Genomic DNA, 26,701 nt, shown 5'->3' with positions numbered 1-26,701 from the left:
TATCCCTAAACTCGGAATAAAATATTTAATTTTTTAATTTTTTCTTTCATTAAAATTAATTACTATAATAAAGTGTATCTATGAATAACTCCCTTCATTTCAAATTATAAAATATTTTTTTAAAAAAATTTAACATTCAAAAATATAAGACACTTTAATAAAAATAAAATTTCATTAATGATACATTTTAGATGTTATCTTTCTCATATGTTCTCTCTCTTTAACATTCTTTTATCAATGGAGTATTAAATGAAAGATATTTTTAAAATTTTATATTTTTATCTTTAAAAAGTAAAGTTATAAAGTGTATTTAATGAGCTTTATTAATATGTAAGATTTTATCTAAAAATATCTTATAATTTGAGACAGAAGGAGTATTACACATCTTTGCCACCAAATAGAATTTTAAAGCTTCACCCTATAATTAAGAACAAAGTAACTATTACATAGGTCTTGTTTTGTTGTTATAAAAAAATGAAACAGAATGAATTAAAACAATAAAGGTAGACATACAATGATCAAGAGAAATATGTGATCACATTTACAAAGAAAATAGGGGATTTAATTTATAGAGTTAAAAACCATAATTCATGAGATTTTTTGAGAATGTAATGATTTTTATATTTATAATATATTAATAAAATTTATTATATTTATCATAAAAAAATAATTTAATTTATTTTAATTTTAATTTTTTTAATTCATTCATTTTATTTTTTTAGTAACCAAACGTAACCTTAGACATATCTTTCAATAGATTGTAATGAGCTTGAGAATCCTGCTCTATGTTTAGTAATTAGTACGACTTCAAATCATCTTGTCAATTATAATCTAACCGCATGTTCTTTTTCTCGTGCGGCCCATGAAATGTAATAAACAAATCTCATTACTTATCACATGTGTAGTCATATATAATCAAAGAGTTATATCAAAAGGTTTTTTTTTATTAAAAAATCATGTGACGTCCTTGCCATAATATTAATATTCGTGGTAAATAACAAATATTAGATATGTCAGAGACGTTGAGTCTGAACTGATAACAAAAAAAGTCTCAAGCTTTCTTAATATAATTCACTCAGATGTAAAAAAATATAAGACTTTAGTAAAATAAGTATTTGATTTTATTAAAATGCGAGAAATTACAAGTATAAATTGAAAGTAAAGCTAACTATAACACTAAAGGCTACAAGGTGTAAAAACGTGAGTCTTTAGTTGAGTATTGACTGTCTTTTTTCTGTGTCTTCGTCTTCTATTTATAATGTTAGAGTAGTGGTAGGCTCTCCTTTGATACCTAGCAAGTTTTGTCGAGGAATCAAGAATCTCGCAAAACTCATGATATGATCTTGATTCCAAGTTCCCCATTTTTAGTAATTAGCTAGTCTCGCCGAGATACTTAGACACAATGTCTACGGATTTAGGAATTATTCGAGATCGTGTCTTCTTGTACTAATGGTCTAATGTTTGTAATTGATAAGATTTTGATATATTTATTTTATTGTGGCCTTTATTGAGTTTTTGGGCTGATCTTTTTATTTATGTTGAGCCTGACTTTTCAGTTACTTAGCCCAACTAACCATGTGACTTATCGAAGCGGTGTTTCATATTTTAGCCCAAACACATAAAAAATAGAATTGTTTTATTTAGTGATAATTTTATATTGAGCATTAACATTTTTTTAAAATTAAAAGAATATGTATTGAAAAATTTTCATATAAACTCAGTATATTAATTCATCTATGCTTCGTTAGATAAAAATATATTATGTTATATCAGTTTAATCAACTAAAATTTAATATCTCATTATTTTTAATCAGTGTATTTTTAAATAGTGTCTAATTTCTTGTTTTTTTTTCCTACCATTACTAATGACAAAATAAATTTATATTTAAAATGATGTTGAATAGAATATGAACGATGGGTTCAAGAATTTCTCACATGAATTACAAGCAAAGTGGAAGCCGTAACCCATGACACTTGGCTGCAAAACGACTGACATATATAGCATTGATGCGGACTCCCCCCTCGTCAACATCAAAGACAAATCCTCGTTATCTATTTTGTATATTATTGTTATTATTATAGCCCGACCCGCCGTACAGCTTTAACATTGCAGGCTACTCAACATCTTTCACCGAGTAATCACAACCACTTCACGATCACTAATATAACAATGGCTTCCAATTCCATGGAGGATCCTCCTTCTTCACAGTCTCAGAGAAGCTACTGGAGAAGATGGAGCAAGCAAGATTTCCTACCGGAGCAATCCTTCCAGAGCTGGGCCACCTACAAAACGGCACTTTCTCAGACGTCGATGAGGTTCAAGGATCGTTTGCTGAGCAGATCCGACGACGCCACCGAGACTGATGAGATCAGAAAGGAGAGCGAGAACGACATGAAACGCTGCCTCAACTGGTGGGATCTCATCTGGTTTGGCTTCGGCTCCGTTATCGGCGCCGGAATCTTCGTCCTTACCGGTCAAGAAGCTCACGAAGACGCCGGACCCGCCATTGTCTTGTCCTATGTCGCTTCCGGGATCTCCGCCATGCTCTCCGTTTTCTGCTACACTGAATTTGCCGTGGAAATCCCCGTTGCAGGTCAGACTTTTCCTGTTTTGATATTGAAACTTATCTGAGCTATCATTGCATAGAAGAACCTCCAGTAAGAAACTAGAGTCAATGCTTCGTGGAAGCCATTAACTTGAAGCGGAACGTAAACCGGCGGTACCGTAGAAGCCAGAAAATTGGTTGGGGCGGGTCGGGCCGGTAGTTCATATATAGGTTCAAGTTTCAAACACATTGCCAAAAAAAAAAATCTTGGTAAAAAATTAAAGATATAGAGTATGTATGTTTTGTTGATTTATTGAAATATTTTTATGCATGTTAAAGACTTAAAGATATAATTTTTTATTTATTTCTTATGTACTAATTTTTTTCCCTAGAAAATTGACCATCCATCTTGATCTTGTTCAAATTATCCATGTACAATGACATATAAAAATATATTGAAAATCGGAACTTTGTTTACTGATTGAATTTTTTTATGAATCAAACTTTTAATTAATTATTCATATTAATATAATAAAATTAATATTATTTGAGACATTTATGACAAATAGTTAAAAAACGTTAAACTATCCAGATATATATGCTAATTCCATTAACGAAAAAAATTGGCCCTGCTTTATTCCCACATATTTTGAATTCATCCCTGCTTTATTCTATGATTTGTAAATAATACAATATAAATTTATATTGTATTGATTAATTGGTGTTGATATTAATGTTGATGGGTAAAATTTTTAGAGTTGGCTTTGAGGTGGATGTATTGCAGTGGAGGGAACTCTGCAAATCTGAATTGTTAGATTAAATTTGATGATTTAGATTTAATTAGTTAAGTTTAATTTGAATGGTTTAGATTTACAATGGGGTGCAATGCAAGGAAAATGAAGTGGAGAGAAAACCAACTTCAAAACTTTCGAGTTTTTGAAGTTAAAGTGATTTTTGACTTTAATTTGTAAGCTTAACTCAATTAAATGCTAACACAGGTGGGTCATTTGCGTATCTGAGAGTGGAACTTGGAGATTTTGCAGCATTCATAGCAGCAGGAAACATTCTGCTTGAAAGCATAGTGGGAAGTGCTGCTGTAGCCAGAGGTTGGACTTCCTACTTCACTACTCTCTTAAATCGTCCCTCTAATTCACTTCGTATCACAACAAACCTCAAACCTGGCTACAACTTACTAGACCCCGTAGCTGTTGGAGTCCTAGTTGTTGCAGCCACAGTCGCCATGATCAGCACCAGGAAAACCTCGTACCTTAACTGGATTGCCTCAGCGATCAACAACATTGTCATCCTCTTCATCATAATCCTAGGTTTCCTCCACGCCAATACCTCAAACTTGTCCCCTTTCTTGCCTCACGGGGTGAAAGGGGTTTTCAGAGCAGCTGCTATTGTGTATTTTGCATATGGTGGGTTTGATAATATTGCCACCATGGCTGAAGAGACCAAGAAACCTTCAAGGGATATACCCATTGGCTTACTTGGTTCAATGTCTTTGATCACTGTCATTTACTGTTTGATGGCACTTTCATTGAGTATGATGCAGAAGTACACACAGTTAGACGAAAACGCAGCGTTTTCTGTGGCTTTTGGAAGTTTGGGACTGAAATGGGCAAAGTATGTGGTGGCTTTTGGAGCTTTGAAGGGCATGACCACTGTGCTTTTGGTAGGAACCTTAGGACAGGGACGATATATCACTCATATTGCACGTGCCCATATGATTCCACCTTGGTTCGCTCTTGTACATCCCAAGACAGGAACCCCAATAAATGCTACACTTTTGATCACCATTTCAGGTGATTAATATCTAATCTCTCCTTCTTGTTTAGTTCTAATCATTTTATCATTTCATTTCATTCAATCACTCTCGCAAAACAAGGTTACAAAATGTGTCTCAAAACTCAAATCTATATACTAATGAATCTGGGATAGGTTTTAGTCAACTTTAATACCTGGTGTAATGGTCAACTTTAATCGAAGTCCTTATTGTTACCGAGCATCATTGTCACATCAGCGACATATCATTATTACATTAGTAACATGTCATTATCAAGGACCTTAACCATATAAAGTCAAGGTATAGGGACTTTGACCCAAGGCTATATTCTCACTTTAACCATATTATCTGAAAACTCAATCTATATTCTAATGAACCTAGGGAAAACATAAATTTTGTCTTTAAATTAAGTTGTGGTCAACTTTACTTAAGGTTCTTATAGTTTTTTATTAAAGAGTCAATATTTAGAGTTGTTGTCAACTTTGATCAAAGTTCTTACTGTTACCAAATATTATTATTACATTGGTGACACATCATTATCATATTAGCAACATATCATTTTCGGGGATCTCAACCAAAATTAACCATATTAAAGTCAAACTACAGGGAATTTGACCTGAGTTAACCAAAATTTTTAACCAAAAACTATGTTTTCCCATGAATCTATATACTAATTAATGACTGTAAATAATTGCTGCCTCTGATGTATATTATATATAATTTCAGCTGGTTGCATTGCATTTTTCTCGAGCTTGGATGTATTATCAAGCTTGTTGTCAATAAGCACTTTGTTTATCTTCATGATGATGGCTGTGGCTCTTCTTGTGAGGAGATACTATGCCAAAGGAGTCACACCAACTCACAACCTGTTAAAGTTAGTCATCTTCTTGCTTCTCATTGTTGCTACTTCAATGGCTACTTCAGCCTATTGGGGTTTGAGCAATGGTTGGGTGGGATACACCATAACTGTTCCTTTATGGTTCTTGGCGACTTTAGGACTGTCCTTATTGCTGACTCAGCAAAGGGCACCTAGGGTTTGGGGTGTACCTCTTGTTCCATGGTTACCTTCTTTGTCTATTGCAACAAATATATTTCTGATGGGGTCTTTACCCTCAGGAGCATTTATAAGGTTTGGGATTTGCACTGCTGTAATGTTGATCTACTATGTTTTCTTCGGCCTTCATGCCACTTATGATATGGCTCATCATCAACAAGAAGACAAGAAGATGATTCGGTCCATGAAAACAAACAAAGAGAGCTTAGAGAATGGAGAGCCTTAGTTGTAAATTAGACCATACTGTGTCCTTTAATTTTCAGTACCACTGATGAATCTTCTGTAATACATTAATTTCCACAACAAATACTTTATACTTGTATGAAATTCTACGCTCTGCAGCTTTTTTTGTTTTTGGCATCTTTGCATTAAGTTCCCTTGGATCAGGGATCAAATTGAGAACTTCAGTTGATGAGAAGAGAATAAATTAAAATAACGATATCAGAGAAAAGAAAGGAGGGAGGCATGGGAGGAAACATAGGCACTTCAATTTTTTCGCCATATCAGTGAAGGAATAACGCAGATATGGATTCTCATATTAAAATTCAACAAGTCAGATTTAATATTTGATAAAAGGGAAAATTTAATGTCTTGGTTCTTATAGTTTTAATATTACTTGATTTAACTTAATTTTTAAAATTTTGACTTGTCTTAAATTCAGTTCCAAAATGTATACTACTAATAAAACAGAACAATGAAAATTCCCTCGTAATAAACGTTTTGAGGCAATACCTAGCGTCAAGCATGCGAGGGGGCCTATTGAGGTTTATGTTGCTAGAATCAACTTCACTTGACAAGTTTGTGAAATCACTATGCTTTTTTAAGGATTTGCTCTTAACTTCAACTTAACTCTGCCTATATTTATAGCCAGTTCCAAGTTTGAGTAAAAGAGAAGGGTTGTGTTAGGCTATCAACAGCCAACGTAAAACTTTGTTAAATCTATCATGAACATGGACAATAGTAAGAGACTAATCGACAATAATTTGACAGTGAAATTGAAAAATCAAATTATATCTCAAGTGAAAAAATTTAGATATTTGGGAGCCATTATTCAAAATAATGGTGAAATTAGTAGGAATATTTCACATAGGATTCAAGTTGGGTGGTTTAATTAAAAAAAAACTAAAGGAGTTATTTGCGACCGTAAGGTGCCTAATAAACTTAGAGGAAAGTTTTATCGTAGTGCTATCAGACCAACTATGTTATATAGTAGTAAATCCTGGACTCTAACGGGACAGCAAGAGCATAAAGTTGGAATAGCAGAGATGAGAATGTTACAATAGATGTGCGGACATACATGTAAAGATAAAATTCGAAATGAGTATATACACGAAAAAGTGAGGGTAGCACCTATTGAGGAAAAAATGATAGAAAATCATTTGAGATGGTTTGGGCATGTAAAAAAAAACTGCGAGAGTCACCAGTGAAAAGAGTGGAACATATAACTTTGAGCCCTGTTAAAAGGGGTAGAAGAAGGCCTAAGAGAATACTCTTGAAAGTTGTTGAACGCGATCTCTTAATTAATAATATTTTTAAAAGCTTGATAAATGATAGAGCACATTGATAGATGCAATCTATATAACCGACTCCACCTAATAGGATGTTGTTGTAAAAGTTAAGGGATTAAAGGTTATTTGGTTTACTTACTTTTTTCATTTGAAAAGGACTTTTGAGATTTAAGAATGTTAAAATTGTTTGGTTTCCTTGAATTTTTTTCAAAGTTCATTTCAAAAGTATACTAAGAAAGCTTTAAAAGTCGATTTCTTAATCATAAATATATAATTTCTTTACATTTGAAAGTTGGGGGATTTGACTTTTTTTCCGTGTTATCCTTTGTCCTGGATGTGGCTGATCATAATGATGATAATGCTGATCACAAATATCCATCTTCAATTTCAAATATAACATTTTCAAGAGATGAATAGCGTATGTAATTTAATTAGAGATTAAATTGTTCATTATAAACAGTGGAACTAATCATGTTAATTTTCCCAAATTATTTATATAATTTTTTTCGAACGGATCAAACTTTAGAAGAATAACTGCATTAAAGTTTCACATAAAAAATTTAATTATCACAAAGTTCATTAAACAATAATTTTAATTTAATTGTTAATAGATCTTGTATTAATTAATTTTTTATATGAAACTTGTATGTAATTTTTTTTAACTTTATATTATTTTTATTTTTATTATTCGACGTATCAAATTTTATCTTATTTAAAATTTTTATTGTAGATATTTTTTTAATATTTTAAATATCTTACATTTGTGTAACAAAAATTATATATTATAAAAGTCAATGTCTTTTTAGTAATTTTATATCTAAAAATATTTTTTACTTATACATCATTCAAATAATTTTTAATTTACTAAACTTACTTTTAAAAATGCATCCAAAATAATTAACTTTTATCAAATTGATTTTTAATAAGTGAATTTTTAATAAATTAACTTTTAGTAAATGGAAAAATATGCACTAAGTTGTGCTGGATCATCCTGAAAAAATTTAGTTTTAAATGAGTTAAAATTACAATAATCAAATAATTAATTTTTTTGACAAAAATCATAAAAATAAAAATAAATTAAATCATATTTTTAAAATTTTTGTTTGAATGATCTATTATTGCAAATGTGAGAAAGTATAAACAGAAGTTACAATAGAGAAAAATTGGATTGAGATAACACCGTGCTTTAAAATTAGAAAAAAAAAATATATCCAAAGGACATAACGTTATAATATTCATAATAAAATTCTAAAGATAAATTACTAAAAAATTGAAGGAACTTAATTTTGTTACAAATGGATGAATATGTTCATACATTAAAAAAATTAATAATTTGGATCTGTATCAGTGTTAAATAAATAAAAAATTAGACCATCTTAACATAGATGTATTCCTACCTCTTGCTCCACATGTATTCTAATATTGTCCAATAACAAATTATATTATAAGTAGCCTTTTTAATTTTTCCCCATCCATAATGAAACTCTTTTAGATGTAAACTTTCATATGTACACGTAGAGGTTATTGTAGAAAGAACATACATTAATTAATAAACTAAGGCCTTGCATTGTCTAAGGTCTCTTTCTTTGCTTTCAATGGATCCAAAATCTTATTCTTCTCTTGTTGGCGATGATGAGCCATATCATAAGTAGCATGAAGCCCAAAGAACACATAATAGATTAGCATCACAGCAGTGCAAATTCCAAACCTTATAAATGCATCAGTCCCTAAGGATCCCATCAAAAAAATATTTGTTGCTATAGACAAAGATGGCAGCCAAGGGACAAGGGGTACCCCCCAAACCCTTGGTGCCCTTTGCTGAGTCAGCAATAAGGACAGTCCTAAAGTGGCCAAGAACCATAGAGGAACAGTTATGGTGTATCCCACCCAACCATTCTTAGGTCTCAGACCCCAATAAGCTGAAGTAGCCATTGAAGAAGAAACAATGAGAACCAAGAGGATGACTAGCTTCATCAGGTTGTGAGTTGGTGTGACTCCCCTCACATAGTATCTTCTCACAAGAAGAGCCACAGCCATCATCATGAAGATAAATAATGTGCTTATTGACAACAAGCTTGCCAATACATCCAAACTTGAGAAAAATGCGATGCAGGCAGCTGAAATTATATATAAAAAAGCTAGCAATTATTCACAGTCGTCATTGGTAAGTATGGATTGAGTTTTAATTTGAGATAAACTTTTTAAGCCTTACGAGACTGATTGAAAGGGAGTATAGATTGTCTCCTGGTTTTAAGTCTTTGATCTGTTCAGGTTCCCACAAAAATTAAGCCTAATTTGTGTACAACTGAAGAGAAGCTTAGTCTATTATATATTGGAAAGAAATGAATAATTGACCCAAATGAGGCTGGTTTGAATCTTTGAGAAAAATATTTTTGGGTATGGATTTACCTAACCATCAACTAGAACTCTGATCTAGATTAGTCGTGGTGGCTAATATACAGTCTGGCTAGATATCAGATGCGAAAAAGGGAAAAGAAAAGAAAAGAAAAGAATTGAATAGAAACTAGAAGGGAAGGTTATTGAATGAAAATTATTATAGTTACCTGAGATGGTGATCAGAAGTGTAGCATTTATTGGGGTTCCTGTTTTGGGATGCACCAGAGCAAACCATGGTGGAATCATATGAGCACGTGCAATATGCGTGACATATCGTCCCTGTCCTAGCGCTCCCACCAAAAGCACAGTGGTCATGCCTTTCAATGCACCAAAAGCCACCACATACTTTGCCCATTTCATTCCCACACTCCCAAAAGCCACAGAAAACGCTGCGTTTCGGTCTATCCCTGTATAATTCTGCATCATACTCAATGAGAGTGCCATCAAACAGTAAATCACAGTGATCAAAGACATTGAGCCAAGTAAGCCAATTGGTATATCCCTCGATGGCTTCTTAGTCTCTTCAGCCATAGTCGCAACATTCTCAAACCCAGTATATCCAAAATAAACCACAGCCGCTGCTTTGAAAACCCCTTCAATCCCATAAGGCAAGAAAGGCGACAAGTTTGAGGTATTCGCATGAGAAAAACCTAGGACTATAACAAAGATGATGACAAAAGTGTTGATTCCTGATGCTATCCAGTTAAGGTACGAGGTTTTTCTGGTGCTGATCATGGCGATTGTGGATAGAATGACCAGCACCACAACGGCTATTGGATCTAGTAAGTTGTAGCCATCTTTGAGATTTGTTCTGATACGAAGTGAATTAGAGGGACGATTCAGAAGGGTTGTGAAGTAAGAGGTCCATCCTCTTGCTACTGCCGCACTTCCTATTATGCTTTCTAGCAGAATGTTTCCTGCTGCTATGAATGCTGCAAAATCTCCGAGTTCCACTCTCAGATATGCAAATGATCCACCTGTAACAATACTTGAGCAATTTATTTATTTGAGGATTAAATTATTAATAATTTAGAAGAATACATCACTGTTATACCAGGAAGAGGAAGAAGAGGAAGCCACCTGCAACGGGGATTTCCACAGCAAACTCTGTGTAGCAGAAAACAGAGAGCATGGCGGAGATGGCGGAGGCGACGTAGGACAAGACAATGGCGGGTCCGGCGTGGTCGTGAGCTTCTTGACCGGTGAGGACGAAGATTCCGGCGCCGATGGCGGAGCCAAGGCCGAACCAGATGAGGTCCCACCAGTTGAGGCAGCGTTTCATGTCGTTCTCGCTTTCTTTTCTAATTTCATCAGTCTCGGTGGTGTCGTCGGATCTGCTCAGCAGACGATCCTTGAATCTCACCAACGTCTGAGATAGTGCAGTTTGGTAGGTTGTCAAACTCCGGAAGGATTCTTCAGGGAAGAAATCTTCCTTGCTCCATCTTTTCCAGTAGCTTCTCTGCAAAGGATGGTCTTCCATGGAAGCTACTGTTGTCTGTTACACGTGCTTGGTGATGATTCAGTGAAATTGACGAGTGGATTAGAATGTAAGTAGATAAGTAGAATGTAAAACGCTGTTAGCATGATGTACGTAGACTATTGCATAAAAATTAACCCTCCATGAAGTAGCTATGAAACTATTTAAAATTATTTTTGTTTTATTATTTTAAAAATTAATATTTTTTGTAAATCATGTTTTGAGAATAAAAAAATAATAAAAATTATTTTTATTATTTTTTTATTTTTTAAAATAATAATTTCAGAACACCTTAAAATTATTTTTATTTTTCTGTTTTTTAAAATAATATTTTATTTTTTTATTTTTTAAAACGCATTATCAAACAAATTTTTTTATTCTTTTATTTTAAAAAATAAAAAATTATTTTTAAAATAAGTTGTCAAATAGACCCTATATCTTTTTTTTTAATTTTTTTAAAAGATGCTACTTTTACCTTATAAGAGGAGCAAAGCTTCCTTTTGATTTAACCCTCCTCTTATTTAACAATATTAAAATTTTTTGTCTCGTCTCCTCCAAACCCTTCCTTTGGAGGGATTTTTCTTTTTCCTCTTCCCTTTTCTCACCTTCTCTCCCCTTCTCTCACCTCCCCTCTTTTGTATTAAAATCCCTTCCCTCCAACCAAATATATGTAGTTCCTATATTTTATTTAAGTCTTGCTATAAATTTTTGTATTGCTCTTCAATATTTCAAGTTTGTATACTTTTCTCCATCTATACTATTAATTCTATAGTTTTAAAGAGATATTGACATGACACAAATAATATTAAAAATGTTGATATGTTCATTAGTTCCATTAAGTTTATGCTAATGTGTTGAAGTAAAACTATAATTTGGGCCAAGCCCGATGACTATCCCATTCCGCTTGAAAAATTTAGGATCAAACTCTAAAAAATAATATTTTTTAAATGTTAGGACTTGGTCAGGCTTGGCTTGAACACTTGGAAAAAAATAAAATATATATATATATATAATATAATAAATATTATTTAATTTTTAAAGTTTTATATTTCATATATTTTAGTATAAAATAAAAATATTTATATTTTCATATTTTTATATTTTTAAATCAATAAAATATCTCAAAAAATATTTAAAATACATTTTAACATTAATTTTTATCTTTTAATACCCAATTATTTTTTAAAAAAAAGTTTTGAGTCATACACATTATTTGAGAATCCCAAAATATATATTTTATATTTTTTATAAAATAAGATAATTAATTTTAAAGTAAAAATTAAATTAAAAATAATTTTAAAAATAAAATTTAAATATATATGAATTCTCGACTCTACTACTAGATAAATATAATAAATAAAATAATATTTTTAAATAATTATTTAGTTATCGTCCACATCAGATTTGGTTAAAAAATAAAAATAAATTAAAGTAAACATTCCTTATATGTAGGGGTTAAATAATATAAAAGTTAAAAAAATAATTCTAAAAAAATATTTTACTCATAATTAAATAATTTTATTTTACATAATATAATGATGACTATTTTTCTCATGTTCTTAAAATAAAAAGTATAGTTTACTTAAAATTATTAAAAATTTTGAACTAATTCGAGCAATAATTTTAGATTAGTAGTTTAACTGTGATTGAATTGAGATCAATTTAATTATAATTAAAATAATATAATTTATTTGATCAAAAAAATAATATAATTTGATTAAAATGTATAAAATATTTATATATGACTATGATAAGAACAATAATTAAAAAATAAGATATTAATTTACAAGTAAAGACAATATTTATGAATAAATTATACGTAATACAACAAAATAGTAACATAATTACTTAAGTGCAAAGTTACAAAGTTAAAATAATATTTTATATTTAATAAAATTATTTAAAAATTAAAATTTGTTCAAAAAATATATTTTTAAAAATTTTTGGATATTTTGGCCAGCCTGAATAAGCCAAAGCCCAAAGGTGTTAAGGTCGGGATTGACTATATAAGCTTTTTAAATAAAATAAAATACTTTAAATCTAATCCAAATAAGCCCAACTTGAATTAAGCCAGTCTTGCCTAAATTACTAACTCTATGTTAAATAGGTACTGAGTTGAGCTTTTTAACTAGCAAAATAAATTTTAAAAAAAATGCTACATCAGATGAAAAAAAGCTTACCTGAAGTTAAAAAAATCTCTCAATTTAAAATATCTAAAAAAAATTTTAATCTTGATTTTTAAACTTTAAGACTTGCAAATTTGTTTAAAAAAATTGTGTCTTCTACTTTTTTAAGTATCCCAAAAATATATTTTATATTTTTATTATATAAAAATAATTAATTTTAAAATAAAAATTATTTTTCAATAAGTTCAAGCTTATTCGGGCTAGCCTGCCTGAATTATTAACTCTAGTTGGAAGGAGATCAAGCTAAGAGCTTCAACCTAACTAAATTATTGACTCTAGTTGGAAGAAGATTAGGTTGAGAGTTTTAGGTTCTCCCATTACTTTTTTGTTGAACCTTTCAAGCTTCAGCTTTGTCCAGCCTTAAGATTAAAATTATAAAAAAAAGCCTGAATACTTAATTTTTTTATTTTGTAATTTTTTTAAAATCAATTCTTACTTTAAAATGAATTATTTTTATATTATAAAACTATAAAATATATTTTAGGGATACTTAAAAAATGTAAAAGACTCACTTTTTTAAAAAAAAATTGCATGTCTTAAAAATTAAAATACATTTTAAATTATTTTTTGAGATATTTTATGTATATATTTTAAGTTGAAAGTTTTCTTTAACTTCAGGTTAACCTTTTTTTAATTAATTTATATTTTTTAAAAAACTTATTTTGCTCATTAATTAGAAAGTCTAACTCAATATTTATTTAACACATCAGCACAAACTTAATTGTATTACTTGATACATTAACAATCTTAATACTATTTGTGCAGTGTCAATGTTCCTCCAAAACTCTAGGGACTAATGTTATAGACGAAAAAATATATAAGGACATGAAATACCAAAAAAGGAGTAGGGACCTATAATAAAATTTGAGCAAAATGTAGGGATTAAAAGTAATTTTTTTTATTTTTAAGGAATCAATTACAACTCAAATTATATATATGCAATTGAATGCAAAATTCAAATTCTGAATATTATTTACCTATTTATTAATATGACCCATTCCTTATCATTGGAAATAAAATAAAATCTTATTGATTTAACTATTTTTCTTAACAAATACCCCCGAGTTACTCTTAGAACAAGGCACTTTCAATTGATTACTTAATTAAAAAATTAAAATCAATTCATTAAATATATTTTGAAATGAAAAAAAAATCAAATCTACTCCCATTGAAAATAGAAAAAGAGATACATACAGGATAAATCATAAAATTAAATTTATAACAAGAGTAAAATTAATAAATAATCTGCATGTGCCTTTTATTAAAAGCTAAAGAATTCTTCTAAAAAATATCTTAAAACAAGAACTTGAGAAAGTAAATGTTACGTAAAAATATCTTATATTTGAAATAGAGTATAATAATTAATAGTATTTGAATCTTCATTACAAGTATTCATATTTAAGGCCCAACCATATATCAAATATAATTATTTCTAATAAGAGAATACCTGCTAGCAATAAAAAAATTATCAATAGTTGATTTTTTTAAAATTTGTATAGTGCACTAAAATAATTTATTTTTTAAGAGCCTGTGATGTATTTTTATTCCACAGCTCATTCGGTTTAACTAATAAACTATACTCTTAATCTAAACTATTATAATTTATTAGGTTATTGTTAAAAAAGTTTATATCCACCATGTTTTCATCAAAAAGAATAATACATATAAAAGAAAAAACATATGTAAAATCCCAAAAATTTAATCTTGATTAACTAAGTTAAATTAGGATAATTTAGTAAATTAATTTGGTGTGTAGTCAGAGGGATCTAACAAATATTTTGGATTGTAGTTTTAGCTTTAGATTCAGGTCCGAAGCAAAGTCAGGCTACTTGGACCTTTAAAAAGGAGAAAATTATAGGAGCGAAGTTTGTGCCACATGTCATGGCATGTACCACCTTTTTCATGGAGCATGTGCAGCAACTCATGAAGGATGGGTCTCTCTACAGCATATCGTCAAAATTTTATAGTTATAAGACTGTGTCAAAATTTGAAAAGGAGAAAGAAATAAAAAGTAAAACGAAGAGCTGGGGATTTTCTTTGTTAGGACTCGATAATTTAGACCTTTGGGGACATTTTAGAGCTTCCATATAATAAGGGTAAGTTTCTTATGCCAATTCTCTTCATCTTTCTCCATTTTCCATACAATAAAGGGTAAGTTTCTTATGCCAATTCTCTTCATCTTTCTCCATTTTCTTGGAGATTTAAGCTAGAGTTTGTATTTGAAAGATAATTTTTTTATCTATAATGGCTATGGATCTAAATTTATTAACTTAAATGGAGTTAATGGGAGTTATTTAAATTATTTAAACCTAGTGTTAATAATTAAATAGACTTTGGTGATTGAAGGAAACTAAATACTCAAAAATGATAATTAAATAGGGTAATTGGAGGTATTGGATAGCTATTAATTAGGGTTTAATAGTCTATTTAGACTAATGTGAGTCAAAGAAAACTAATAAACTCTATAGGTAAGTTTGAATGTGAGGGATTAAAATTTTAGTCGTTGTAAAAGTGTTGAATAAATAGTGAAAATTGTTCTAATAGGGATATTAATGACAATTCATATAATTAATTATAGATTAATCATTTCTTGACACCAATTGAGCAACTTGAAGTGTGGAAGTATTGGTTATTAAAGGGTAAACCTTTAGCCTCTCAAATATTTGAAGTAAATAAAGGAAATTTAGTTTATGCATTTGCTTGTTTGATTTATTATATGTGAAAAGAATTGTTTGAAAAACATGTGATATTTGTAAATATATATTTAATGCAAATTGTGGCAATGTGATAAGTTTATGTGATATGTGGAAATTGATGAAAATGATGTGTGTAAATATATGTGTCAATATGTTTGTTATTATTGAGTAAAAGCATGTGCACATAGGAATGAGAAATATAAGATGTGGTTGTGGAATGGAATATTTGATGAGTATGATTGTGGTTGTGAAAAGTAATTAGCATGATGTGATGAAAATGATGCTAATGAATTTCATGCTAATCATGATGATTAAGAATATGTATATTACTGGTGTAATATATGTACATTGCATGATCATTTAAGGCAAGAATTAGCCTACAGAGAGAAAAGTAGATATTGGAAATCCATGTGGTAAGGCCATTATTTGGATCTTGATGGCTTGCCTCTTTACTTTTATTATCCCACTTATTCTTTGAGAGACTATTCCACTTATTTATCGAGGAACTCTAACCTAATCAATCTTCATAGGTTCATGAGGAGGCTAGATAAGGGGCACGACACCCTATGGTTATTAGTATCAGGAAAAATCATGACTTACAAGTGAGTGTAACAGCCTTGGTTGGGTAGTTTCTCATAAGTGTAAGGCTTAGGTGCAACATCCTAAAAATTATTCCTTTGATTAATTAAGATAATGAAGGAAAAATATATAAATTTTAAGTATAAATGGGTTTAGGATAATTAGAGATGACTAATAAGCCTATCGAGTTTAACTTTAGCCATTAGATTGGGTTTAGAAGTGAGTTGGGTCATCAAGGCTCAAATTGTAGAGAAAAAAAATTGATTTATTGCCCACTGTGCGATATGCTATAGCATAATTTTTAGAACCATAATTTTTCAAAACAGGGAGAAGGGAGCCTGAAATAAAGGGAGGGCAACTGAAAAAATAGTTGCTCTGCTAGGACATCAAGTTTTAGGCATTTTAGAGGTGACTAGAATTTGATTTCACTTAGGTACGCCTTCTTTATCTCCTTCTTCTTCTCTCTAAACATTTTAAAAGTGAGATTTGAAGTTTAAAGATGAGGATTTTCAGACCTAAGGCTATAGGTCTGAACCCATTGGTCTAAATATGACTAATGGGAATTATTTGAGTTATCTAAACCTGAATATAGTGGTTTTATGCACCTATGAGAATGCTCTCAATTATGGACAAATTTGCTCATTAAAGTGCCATTAATAATAAAAGTTAGTATTATTAGAAGCCATTATTGGTAGTATATGGGTTTAATAAAGTTAGTTGAAGTTAATGAAAGTTAACAAATTTAATATAATGATTAAATTTGAGAGTTGAAAGTTTTAGGTGATTAAAGTATTAAAATTTGAGAATTGAAAGTGAATAATTTGTAACATTGATGATGATTTTGGGTTGTTGGATGATATATTAGTGATTATTTAAGTTATTAAGAGCTAAATAAATTTAATGAGAGTTAAAGAACTCATTGAATGTGAGGTTGACCTTATAGTTGAGAAATTTGATTATTAAAGTATGAAATTAGATGTTGGAGGTAGTGATTTTGATGATTATTAATGATGTGTGTTAATGTTAATTATAGACTAACCTCGTGAAGCACCAGTGATCTTGAGTTTAGCTTGAAAGCAAGTGATAATAAGGGGTGAATCTTTGACTTCTCAAAAGTTTGAGGTAAAAGGGGGAAGTTTAGTTTATGCATTTGCTTGTTATTTGATTATATGTTTAAATGAATTGTTCGAAAATCAAGTTATGTTTGTAAACCAATGTTTGATACAAATTGTGGCAATGCATGTAAGCTATATGATTAAGATTGATGTAATGATATGTGTAAGAATAATTGTCTATATGAATATGCATGTGTGGATAAATGATATGTTTGAACATAAATATGAGAACATGTTGAGACTTATGATGTGATGATAATGTGATATGAGTGAGATGGAATATGTGATGGGAATAATAACTAAAGGAGAATAAAGTAGTTTGTGGATTTTGATGATTGAGAAATTGCGAGCAATGCATTTAATGAGAAATTTTATGCAAGAATAAATATGTTTCAGGCGGGAGTTTGCCTATAGGGAAAAGAGTAAATGTTGTAAATCCACGTGGTATTGGCTATTTACTTTTGGAATAAAAAACTAGCTAGGTGGCCAATCGTTGAAATAGTAGGTAGTCATTATCCCATTATTGTAAAGGGACTATCCCACTTCTTCTTCGAGGAACTCAAATCTAACTAATTTCTATCGGTTCATGATGAGGCTAGATTAAGGGTACGACACCTTATGGTTGTTAGTATTGGGAGAAACCATATGGCATAAGTGAGTGTAGTAGTCTTAGTCAAGCAGCTCCTCATAAGTGGACGGCTTGAGAAGTTTGAGTTCATGAATATAGCCCACTAAGTAGTCACTGGTTTCATGTTAAAGATATTAGGAGAGTATAAAGTTAGCATTGATTATGCATATCATACCCTAGTCATATAATTATTATTTTTGTAGTCTTACATATCTTACAAAGGGCACATAGTTGTCATTGTTGTAACCCTTACATGTTAAGTAATATAATATTATACGATTGTTAGTTTTGTAATTATATGAATTAGATAATTTAATATATGAATATGTTTCATTTGAATATGCCATTTACATCACTACAATTAATTAACATGTATTTGTATATGCTATATCAACCTTAATTATTGAGTGGTTGTACTCACTTTTCCATTTAACATTTTAAAAGCAATAGTTTCAAGTAGGACAAAGGAAAAGTACCTGAGGCTTAGGAACTTGGTTTCCTACTGTAGGCCTGTTGTAATTTTAAACACATATGTATTATTAATTGATATTGTTAACTAGGATATTTATATTTTGTTATACTTGTACCATTGAATATTAAGTATTGACATGTGTATTTCAAGTCCTATTGTATGTGATATCTTTTTAATTGAAATATTTGAGCAAGGTCAAAATACTAACACAAATATAAATACAAATATAAATTTGACTATATGCATGTTTGTATTAAATTATACTGAATTTTAAAGTGAAAATACCTCCCCCCACTATTTTCAAAATTAAGTGGATAAGGGTTGAATTTGTAAAATATACGATATTTAGTTGTTGTGGTGTGTTACATAGGTTATTATAAGTCTATTGAGTGTAATCTAGGTGTTGGCTTATGCTTGTGCCGTAGTAGAGCTCTCACATCTTTTCATTTTCTCTTTATTTTCTTTTTGTTTTTCAAACTAATTCTCACTTTTTTTTACTGTCAGAATCTGACCATGTGCATGGCACATGCCACCGCACCATGGCATGTGGTGTAGAAAGACAAGCCTCTTGTTTTTGCGACATCCCGTGAACACGCTGCGGCATGTGGCACAACACCACTTTTCCTTGTTTTCCTCCCTTTTCAAGGTTCGGGTGTCCTAACTCTTCTCCTGACTCAATTCTAGAGTTGAAATCATAACCTAAAATATTCATTAACTCTCTATAAACACACACCACATTAATTTATTTAATTAACCTCATTTAACTTAGTTAATCAATGGTTAATTTTCCAAGATGTCACACGCAATCCATGGTACAGTGAGTCAAAACTCACTTTGGTTCATACATTTGGACTCGGTTTGGCCTAACTCCCATCCTGGCCCTTTCTTGAAACTGTCTAATGATCTAAAAGGTTATTTAATAACTAAGAAACTCAATTAACTTAATTAATATACTAATTTACTAATTTATCCTTAATTAGTATTTCTCCCGTCTCAAATTATAAGATATTTTTAGACAAAATCTCATATACCAATAAAACTCATTAAATACACTTTACAATCTTAGTTTGTCAAGATAAAAGTATAAACTTTAAAAAATGCCTTTCATTTAATACTCCATTGGTGAAAGCATATTAAAGAGAGAGAATGTATGGGAAGAGTAATATTAAAAAACTATCATTAATGAAACCTTATTTTTATTAAAGTGTTTTATATTTTGAAAAGTTGAATCTTTTTTAAAAATATTTTATAATTTGAGATGGAGGGATTAATTAGATTTCAAATTGAAAACTCGATATGTTACATTTATTCTTTCTTATGAATTTAAAACTAAATACGTATCACGTGAATGCTTCTTTTTCATTTTGTCTTAGTAAGAACAGAGCACAAGCAAGTGCGAACAGACACCAGATCACTTTAATTCAGCAAACTTTAGAGATAGATAAGGTTACAAAAAATAATAATAATAATCCAACGAGGGTGTGGATTCAATATTTACATTGAATAATACTAGTAATAATAATTTCAAACTACAGTTTGTTTGGAGAAATGAGGACTTTATTAACAATTTTTGAATTTTGATTACGACGTCATTGCTCTCATTCATAAAAATACTTTAATATATTTTCTCGTTATTTAAGTCTTCGAATGAGGCCAAGAAGCAAGAACGGAGCACAAGCAAGGACAATGATTTATGAAAGCATATCACAAAATGACACATGAAAGAGAAGCACACAACAGAAAAGGCAAGGATACGTGTCAATGAACAGCAACCGGAGCAAGTTTACCCGAACAACAACCAAAAAGCATGTTTACATGAACAACGAACTCAATCAGCGCGAAACCAAGAACTGAGAAACACTTTCAAACCATCAACTAACTTACCAAAGCCTTCCTCTTCCTCTGTCAATGAAATAGATACCACTACACTAGACTTAAAGAGCACGAAGTGTCGGCTAAATGTTTAAAGAATCCAAATCCATATAGATGATGATTAAGGACCTAATTCTGTCTCCATTAGCCAACTCAATCATTTCTAATGTTTCTAGGTGTTGGCGGACTTAACAAGCAAAAATATAAGGACCCACTTCCAACAAATAAAATTATAGGGGTCTGATTTAAAACTGAAGCAAAATATAAAGCTTTGGAGATGTCTTTTCCCTGTATATAACCAGAGGAAAAAAAAAAAAGACTTTTTTTATTAATTTTAGTTTTAATCATATATTTCCATTTATACTTTCGAAGAAAGAAAAGGAAATTAAAATTAGACTTCCCTTCAGTGTTCAGGCGATGGACTTATCCCTCTCGCGAGGTCACAATATACCCTTCGAGTTTCTTCCGCAGTCCAAGCTACTTGGGGGCTCATCAAACCATTTTCATAAAGCGAGTCCTAGTTGATCGATGCACAAATGCTTAATCCTTCTCCCAAATCTTCTCAGAAACTCAGTGCTGAGAGGTCTCAGCCTGCGTGTCCATTGTCGAATTCATTCGCTTCAGAGTTGCTCCTCACCTCCTCATAATGGCGTAGACGATGAAGTTGAGCCTTCGGTTCCGGTGGAAATCTTCAAATCAGGTATCCAAGCGGGTTCTTACAAATTGGGCGATTCGAGTTTCTATTCACTCATTGAAAATTATGCGATTTCCTGCGATTTTAGGTCCCTGGACAGGGTCTTGGATCAAATGAAGCGTGAACGGAGAGTTTTCCTGGAAAGGAATTTCATTGTTATGTTTAAAGCTTGTGGGAAAGCGCATTTACCTGAAAAGGCGCTGGAGTTGTTTCATAGAATGGGGAAAGAATTTCAATGTAGGCATACTGTAAAATCATTCAACTGTGTTCTTAATGTCATTATTCAAGAGGGTCTGTTCACTCGTGCCATGGAGTTTTATTTTGATGTTTTTGCAACCAAGGGTTTGAACATACATCCAAATGTACTCACTTTCAACTTAGTTATCAAGGCCCTGTGTAAGCTGGGTTCAGTTGACAAGGCTATTGAAGTGTTCAGAGAAATGCCACTCAAGAATTGCACTCCGGATACATATACATACTGTACACTAATGGATGGGTTGTGCAAGGAGAGTAGAATCGAAGATGCCATTTCTCTACTGGATGAGATGCAAATTGAAGGTTGTTTCCCAAACCCCATCACATTTAATGTGTTGATTAATGCATTGTGCAAGAAGGGTGACTTAGCACGTGCAGCCAAGCTTGTTGATAACATGTGTCTTAAAGGCTGCGTCCCAAATGAGGCCACTTATAATGTCCTGGTTCATGGATTGTGTCTCAAAGGTAAGTTGAACAAGGCAGTTAGTCTAACGAGTCAAATGCTATCAAATAAATGTGTGCCTAATGATATTACTTATGGAACACTCATTAATGGGTTTGTTATGCAAGGCAGATCTGTTGATGGGGTTCATGTATTATCCTCAATGCAAGAAAGAGGTCACGGTGGGAATGAGCATATTTACTCATCCCTTATTAGTGGGTTGTTCAAGGAGGGAAAATCCGAGCTTGCAATGCAACTGTGGAGAGAAATGGAAGAAAAAGGATGCCAACCAAATATTGTCGTGTTCAGTGCTTTAATAGATGGTCTTTGCCGAGAAGGAAAGCCGGATGATGCAAGGGAAGTTTTATGTGAGATGAAGAGTAAAGGATGTGCACCCAATTCTTTTGCTTATAACTCCCTAATGAAGGGTTACTTTGAAAAAGGTGAAAGTCATAAAGCTATTCATGTGTGGAAAGAGATGGAAGATAACAATTGTAATCATAATAAAGTCTGTTACAGCATACTAGTTGATGGCTTGTGCAAGCAGGGGAAGCTTATGGAGGCCTTAATGGTGTGGAAGCAGGCTCTGAGTAGAGGAATTAAATTAGATGTTGTGGCTTACAGTTCAATGATTCATGGTTTTTGCAAAGCTCAGTTAGTAGAACAAGGCATGAAACTTTTCCAGCAGATGCTTTGTCAAGAATCTGAATCACAACCAGATGTGATTACATACAACATTCTCTTGGATGCTTTGTGCATGCAGAATAGCATCTCCCGTGCTATTGGTCTTTTAAATATTATGCTGGATCAGGGTTGTGACCCTGACTTAATTACATGCCATATTTTCTTGAGAACTCTGAGGGAGAAAGTAAACCCACCTCAAGATGGGAGAGAGTTTCTAGATGAGCTTGTAGTCCGGTTAGTTAAGCGACATAGAATAAAAGGTGCTTCCAAAATTATAGAATTGATGCTGCGTAAGTATTTGCTTCCAAAGGGTTCTACTTGGGCCATAGTTGTTCAAGAGCTTTGCAAACCTAAGAACATTCGAAAAGCTATTAACGAATGTTGGAGCAGGCTGTATTGCTGATTTTTTTTAGAGCCTTTGTTTCCAACTCTCTTGAAGCTTAGAGACTCCAAATCCAGTAATTTGTCAAGGTCAAAACTCTGTAAGTCTTCATACTTTTCAAAGGGAGATAGACAGCAGAGCTAGAAATTTCATTGTGCTTTCTTCTTAAATCTCACTTGTTTATTTGGTGATAGAAATTTTTTAGGGTCATCACCCTGTAAGCCTCTGTCTTAATCTCTACTCGTATTTTTTGATTACTATTAACTTTGAGACAAAGTGTTTGTAAAAATTTAGATTGTACTCCCTTTGTTAAAAAATATAAGACTTTTTTTGAGGGGTGGAGCGTGAAAAAATATGAGACATTTTTAATATTTCAAAGCGTAATTAATGTTTTTTGCCCAAAAATACCCTTAATAAATAAATAAATCATTTTATGTTTATTCTTAAGTGAAGCGCTCTATTAAATAAAGGTGAGTATGGAAAGATGGCATTAGTTTGAAGATAATTAACTAATTTATTTGGGGGGGGGGAGATTAGGTTTAAAATGCTTTATATTTTTCAATGCAGGGAGTCTTAAATATGCATTTGGATCATTTGATGTGCCTAGAAAAGAAATTGTTCCTTGGTAATTTATAAGTGACTTTCTGACTTTGTTGGCAATTATTAGAGATATTATAAAACCAGGTTAAGGTTTCATCTAACAGTTTAAGCTTTTGGGTTATCTTAATCCTTGATAGCAATGGTCTTTACACCACTATATCAAGTTAATTTCTCGATAATTGTTCATGATGATTTGATTTGAGACAGGTATTCTCTAATTGTGTGCATTTTTTGCCAGTACTCTTATAAACATCCATGCTAGGTCGTGTTTGCTGCCTGGTAACATTCAATGAAGAAGTTAAACCAAGAGAGAATACAGGTAAAATTTGAGATACTATAGGTTATCTTTTAGGATGATTAAAGTGTTCTGAAGTTTTGGCCAAAACAAAAAAAACGTGCAGAAGTTCTTTCTTTCTTTGTTTTTTTTTTCATGATACGCATCTTTGCTACATCATTTTTGTCGTCATCTTGCATGATTTCATGAAGCATGGTCATATTTTGTGATTCAATATTTGTGCTATTCCTCACACTTAAGCCCTAAGGCTTCTGAAGTTAGCGTTTGAAGTTTTTATTTATTAATGCTTCCTAATCTCTATTTTTGGAAAGCATGACTTTGTTTAAAATGTAGCTTCAGAAGCTAGAGCTATGGGTTCTCTTTCTGCTTGTGGACATAGTAGCTTATATCTGATGAATTTCCATTCTTACTGGCATCTGAATTCAGTAAAGTTGAGTAGTCATATCTGTCTAGATGGTGAATTTTCAATTGGTGTATCTTATTTCTTTCTTTCTGGGTTGAATAGATGAAATAAACAAAATTCTCAAAGAATTGATACCTGTCAATGTTTGAGACGCTACTATCGATTTATTTGCTTCTCATTGTTCAACTCTTACATTTTTATCGAGTGTCTTTTTTTAAAAATACAAATTCTTAGTTACTACTTCCAACAAGAACGTTCTTGCTCGATTTGTATGGAATTTTAGATCTGATAAAGGAAATTAAGGTACTGGATGAAACTACATCCATGTTTGGAGTGGTTCTGTAGTCGTCAAATTCTAATAACTTTTGGAATAAATATCAAGATAAGAAAGTTTTCTTCACCAGCAGTAAAGCTTCACTTTCATTGTAATATTAAGAGCTCTTATTTTATTATTATTATTATTTTTTTGGTTTCCTACTTATTGTTTGTCATTTTGCTCCTTAGGAACATTTATCACTATCTTGTAATTTGTGCTAACAATTTTTGCTATTAAGAAGCACCTATAGGTTGACTCTCACGTTGGACAGAGCTTGGAAAGAGTAGCCTTTTGTCAGATAAACTTCTTTAAATTTGCCGCTTGCAAAGTTGAATGTACTCTAAGGCATCAAATATGAACTTGCTTATATGTGGAGAGTGGATTATGGAGTACGCACAACTGACATTCCTCATTTCTAGCTTCGTAGTTTTCTTTACATCTCTGTCGGATTTGGCTAATGTATTTCCCTTGCCTGAAGATGCCTTCTGTGATAGTCTGATTTGCAATTATTCAAATGATCCTTTAGAAAGAAGTGGAGCAGAGTGTAAGGCGATCCTTAGACCAGATGAGAACAGCTAGGGAGGACGATACATTAACTCATGAAGCTTTAAACCAACTCTCCTTTCCATCATGGATTTCAAGGAGGACAATACCCAGGTATTTTTTAAGTCTTTGGTATCATGTTTATATTAATATCATTGCATCTGAATGAATTTTTTAAGTTGTCTATGTAGTACTGAGATGTAAAAAAGTGTTTATATGTTGAGCTCTTATTGGAAAACCCAATAACAAGGACTTTAAAACTGCATTTTAGTTTTGGACTTTCAAATAAAGTGTACTGATTTTCTAGGTCAATTTCAAGGAGATTATGATCCTGGGAGGATTATTTGATTGGATATGGAAAATTTATTGAAGAGGTGCTATTTGCATTCTCCATGTCTCTTCAACTGAAACACAAGACTCATGAAGCACAAGACTTAGTGTAGAATCTGCTTCTACCCGGTTTTATGAAGCACAAGACCTGGCATGTTTGTATAATGAAAATAAGAGAACAAAGCGGTTCCTGGGAAGGCTACCATGCATTTCACGGTATCTCCTATCCAAATAACTGATGCTTAATCGAAGTTGGATATTTTGGAAACATATTTATCTTATCCTCTGTGGCTCAAAGTTTGGCTAGCCGCTAGCCTTTACAGGTTCGCTTTGTAAGAATCTTGGAAAATCAGTTCATTCTATAGCAGAGCGAAATCCAGGAAATCAATCTGTGAAGATTTTGGCATTGACATTGTAAGATTCAAATATACCTATTGGAAAGCTATTAGATGTGATCTAATATTGAGAGCAGTGGATAATTGTTAAGAAATATTGTTTAATTTTTTTTTTTCCTAGAACATCCTCATAGCTAGCAGCTGTAAAACTAATTTTTTGAGAAATCTGAACATCATTAAAATGGTTGTCTTCTTCCATGTGTTGTGTATTAAATAGATTAAATAGAGTATATTTATTGTTTAGATTTGACAAGTATATTAGAAGATGACACTAAACTCACCAAATTATTTTGCTTGTTGCATTAGCGGAACTTCTTTGGTAAATTACTACTTAAAAGCTGAAGTATGATCTCCTATGTTTTGATTATGCCCAAGTGATTGCGAAGAATTGTGAAAATATTGATGAAAGAGTATTAAAAAAAAAAACCAACAAATGCAATGTGATTGTTTTAATTAATTCTCGTGGAATTTTGAACAAATTTATGAGGCTCAATGTGCAAGAACTAAGAATTAAATTCCTTCAGTTGATTTTTTTTGGTTTTATTAAATTGTTATATTTAAATCATCTAAATTTTATTTATTTTTTATTTTAAAAGAAGAAAAAAATAATTTTCTAATCATAATGAAAAAATAGCTTTGAAATGAAACTTCTTAAAATGAGAACTTTAAATTTACAATTCGAAGCTGCGTAAAATGAAAATTCTCCTCATTGATGTAACGTTTGATATGAAAAAAGAGTGAAATGTATCTTTTTATTTTATTTTATTTTATTTCCATTTTATTTTCTTTGTATAGCATTTTCTATTTCTTTTTCAGAAGTGCATCAAACATTACCGTCTCTCTTCAAATGGTGATAGATTCCTCTCAATACATTACTAGCCACATGCCCCTATCATGATTGAACATTACATGATTTTTTTTTTTTTTAAAGAAAAAACTTTGTTGACCCTTCTACATGGGCAACGGAGAAAGTGCACACTAAGGCATGGGAGAGTGGTCTCTTCCCCCCCCCCCCCAATTTTCCTCCATTGTCCCAATTCTCA

General features: G+C 31.5%; 3 protein-coding genes across 12 annotated transcripts; 2 read left to right on the top strand and 1 right to left on the bottom strand.

Moving 5' to 3' along the window:
* Positions 1–2,067: 2,067 nt before the first annotated feature.
* Positions 2,068–5,745, top strand: LOC129284849 (cationic amino acid transporter 5-like). 2 transcript variants are annotated; one of them, XM_054920338.1, is made up of 3 exons: positions 2,068–2,594; positions 3,545–4,354; positions 5,452–5,745. In XM_054920338.1, exons 1-3 carry the CDS (start codon positions 2,171–2,173, stop codon positions 5,613–5,615), a joined length of 1,398 nt encoding a protein of 465 aa, XP_054776313.1. In that variant the 5' UTR covers positions 2,068–2,170; the 3' UTR covers positions 5,616–5,745. The 2 variants fall into 2 exon arrangements, with proteins under 2 accessions (XP_054776313.1, XP_054776312.1); XM_054920337.1 differs by having other exon boundaries at positions 2,070–2,594; positions 5,062–5,745.
* A 2,564-nt stretch (positions 5,746–8,309) lies between these two features.
* LOC129285282 (cationic amino acid transporter 5-like) lies at positions 8,310–11,143 on the bottom strand. Its single transcript, XM_054920889.1, has 3 exons — positions 10,375–11,143; positions 9,462–10,271; positions 8,310–9,014 (listed from the first exon to the last, which is right to left on the bottom strand). The coding sequence occupies exons 1-3, from the start codon at positions 10,772–10,774 to the stop codon at positions 8,452–8,454; spliced, it is 1,773 nt and encodes a 590-aa protein (XP_054776864.1). The 5' UTR covers positions 10,775–11,143; the 3' UTR covers positions 8,310–8,451.
* Positions 11,144–20,721: 9,578 nt separating this feature from the next.
* Positions 20,722–25,856, top strand: LOC129285722 (pentatricopeptide repeat-containing protein At4g20090). Of its 9 annotated transcripts, none has more exons than XM_054921565.1 (5): positions 20,722–22,876; positions 23,615–23,695; positions 24,629–24,779; positions 24,917–25,047; positions 25,241–25,856. In XM_054921565.1, the coding sequence occupies exon 1, from the start codon at positions 20,848–20,850 to the stop codon at positions 22,795–22,797; it is 1,950 nt and encodes a 649-aa protein (XP_054777540.1). In that variant the 5' UTR covers positions 20,722–20,847; the 3' UTR covers positions 22,798–22,876; positions 23,615–23,695; positions 24,629–24,779; positions 24,917–25,047; positions 25,241–25,856. The 9 variants fall into 9 exon arrangements, with proteins under 9 accessions (XP_054777540.1, XP_054777537.1, XP_054777541.1 ...); XM_054921562.1 differs by having other exon boundaries at positions 24,869–25,047; XM_054921566.1 differs by having other exon boundaries at positions 24,629–25,047; positions 25,241–25,479; positions 25,562–25,856.
* The last annotated feature ends 845 nt before the right edge of the window (positions 25,857–26,701 follow it).

This window comes from Prosopis cineraria, unplaced genomic scaffold (genome assembly GCF_029017545.1).
Source record: "Prosopis cineraria cultivar Desert tree isolate PC_DT_omini unplaced genomic scaffold, ASM2901754v1 PC11, whole genome shotgun sequence".
Taxonomy (NCBI): Eukaryota; Viridiplantae; Streptophyta; class Magnoliopsida; order Fabales; family Fabaceae; genus Prosopis; species Prosopis cineraria.
Note: the sequence above shows the minus strand (reverse complement) of the source record. Positions and strands in the feature narration are given on the sequence as shown.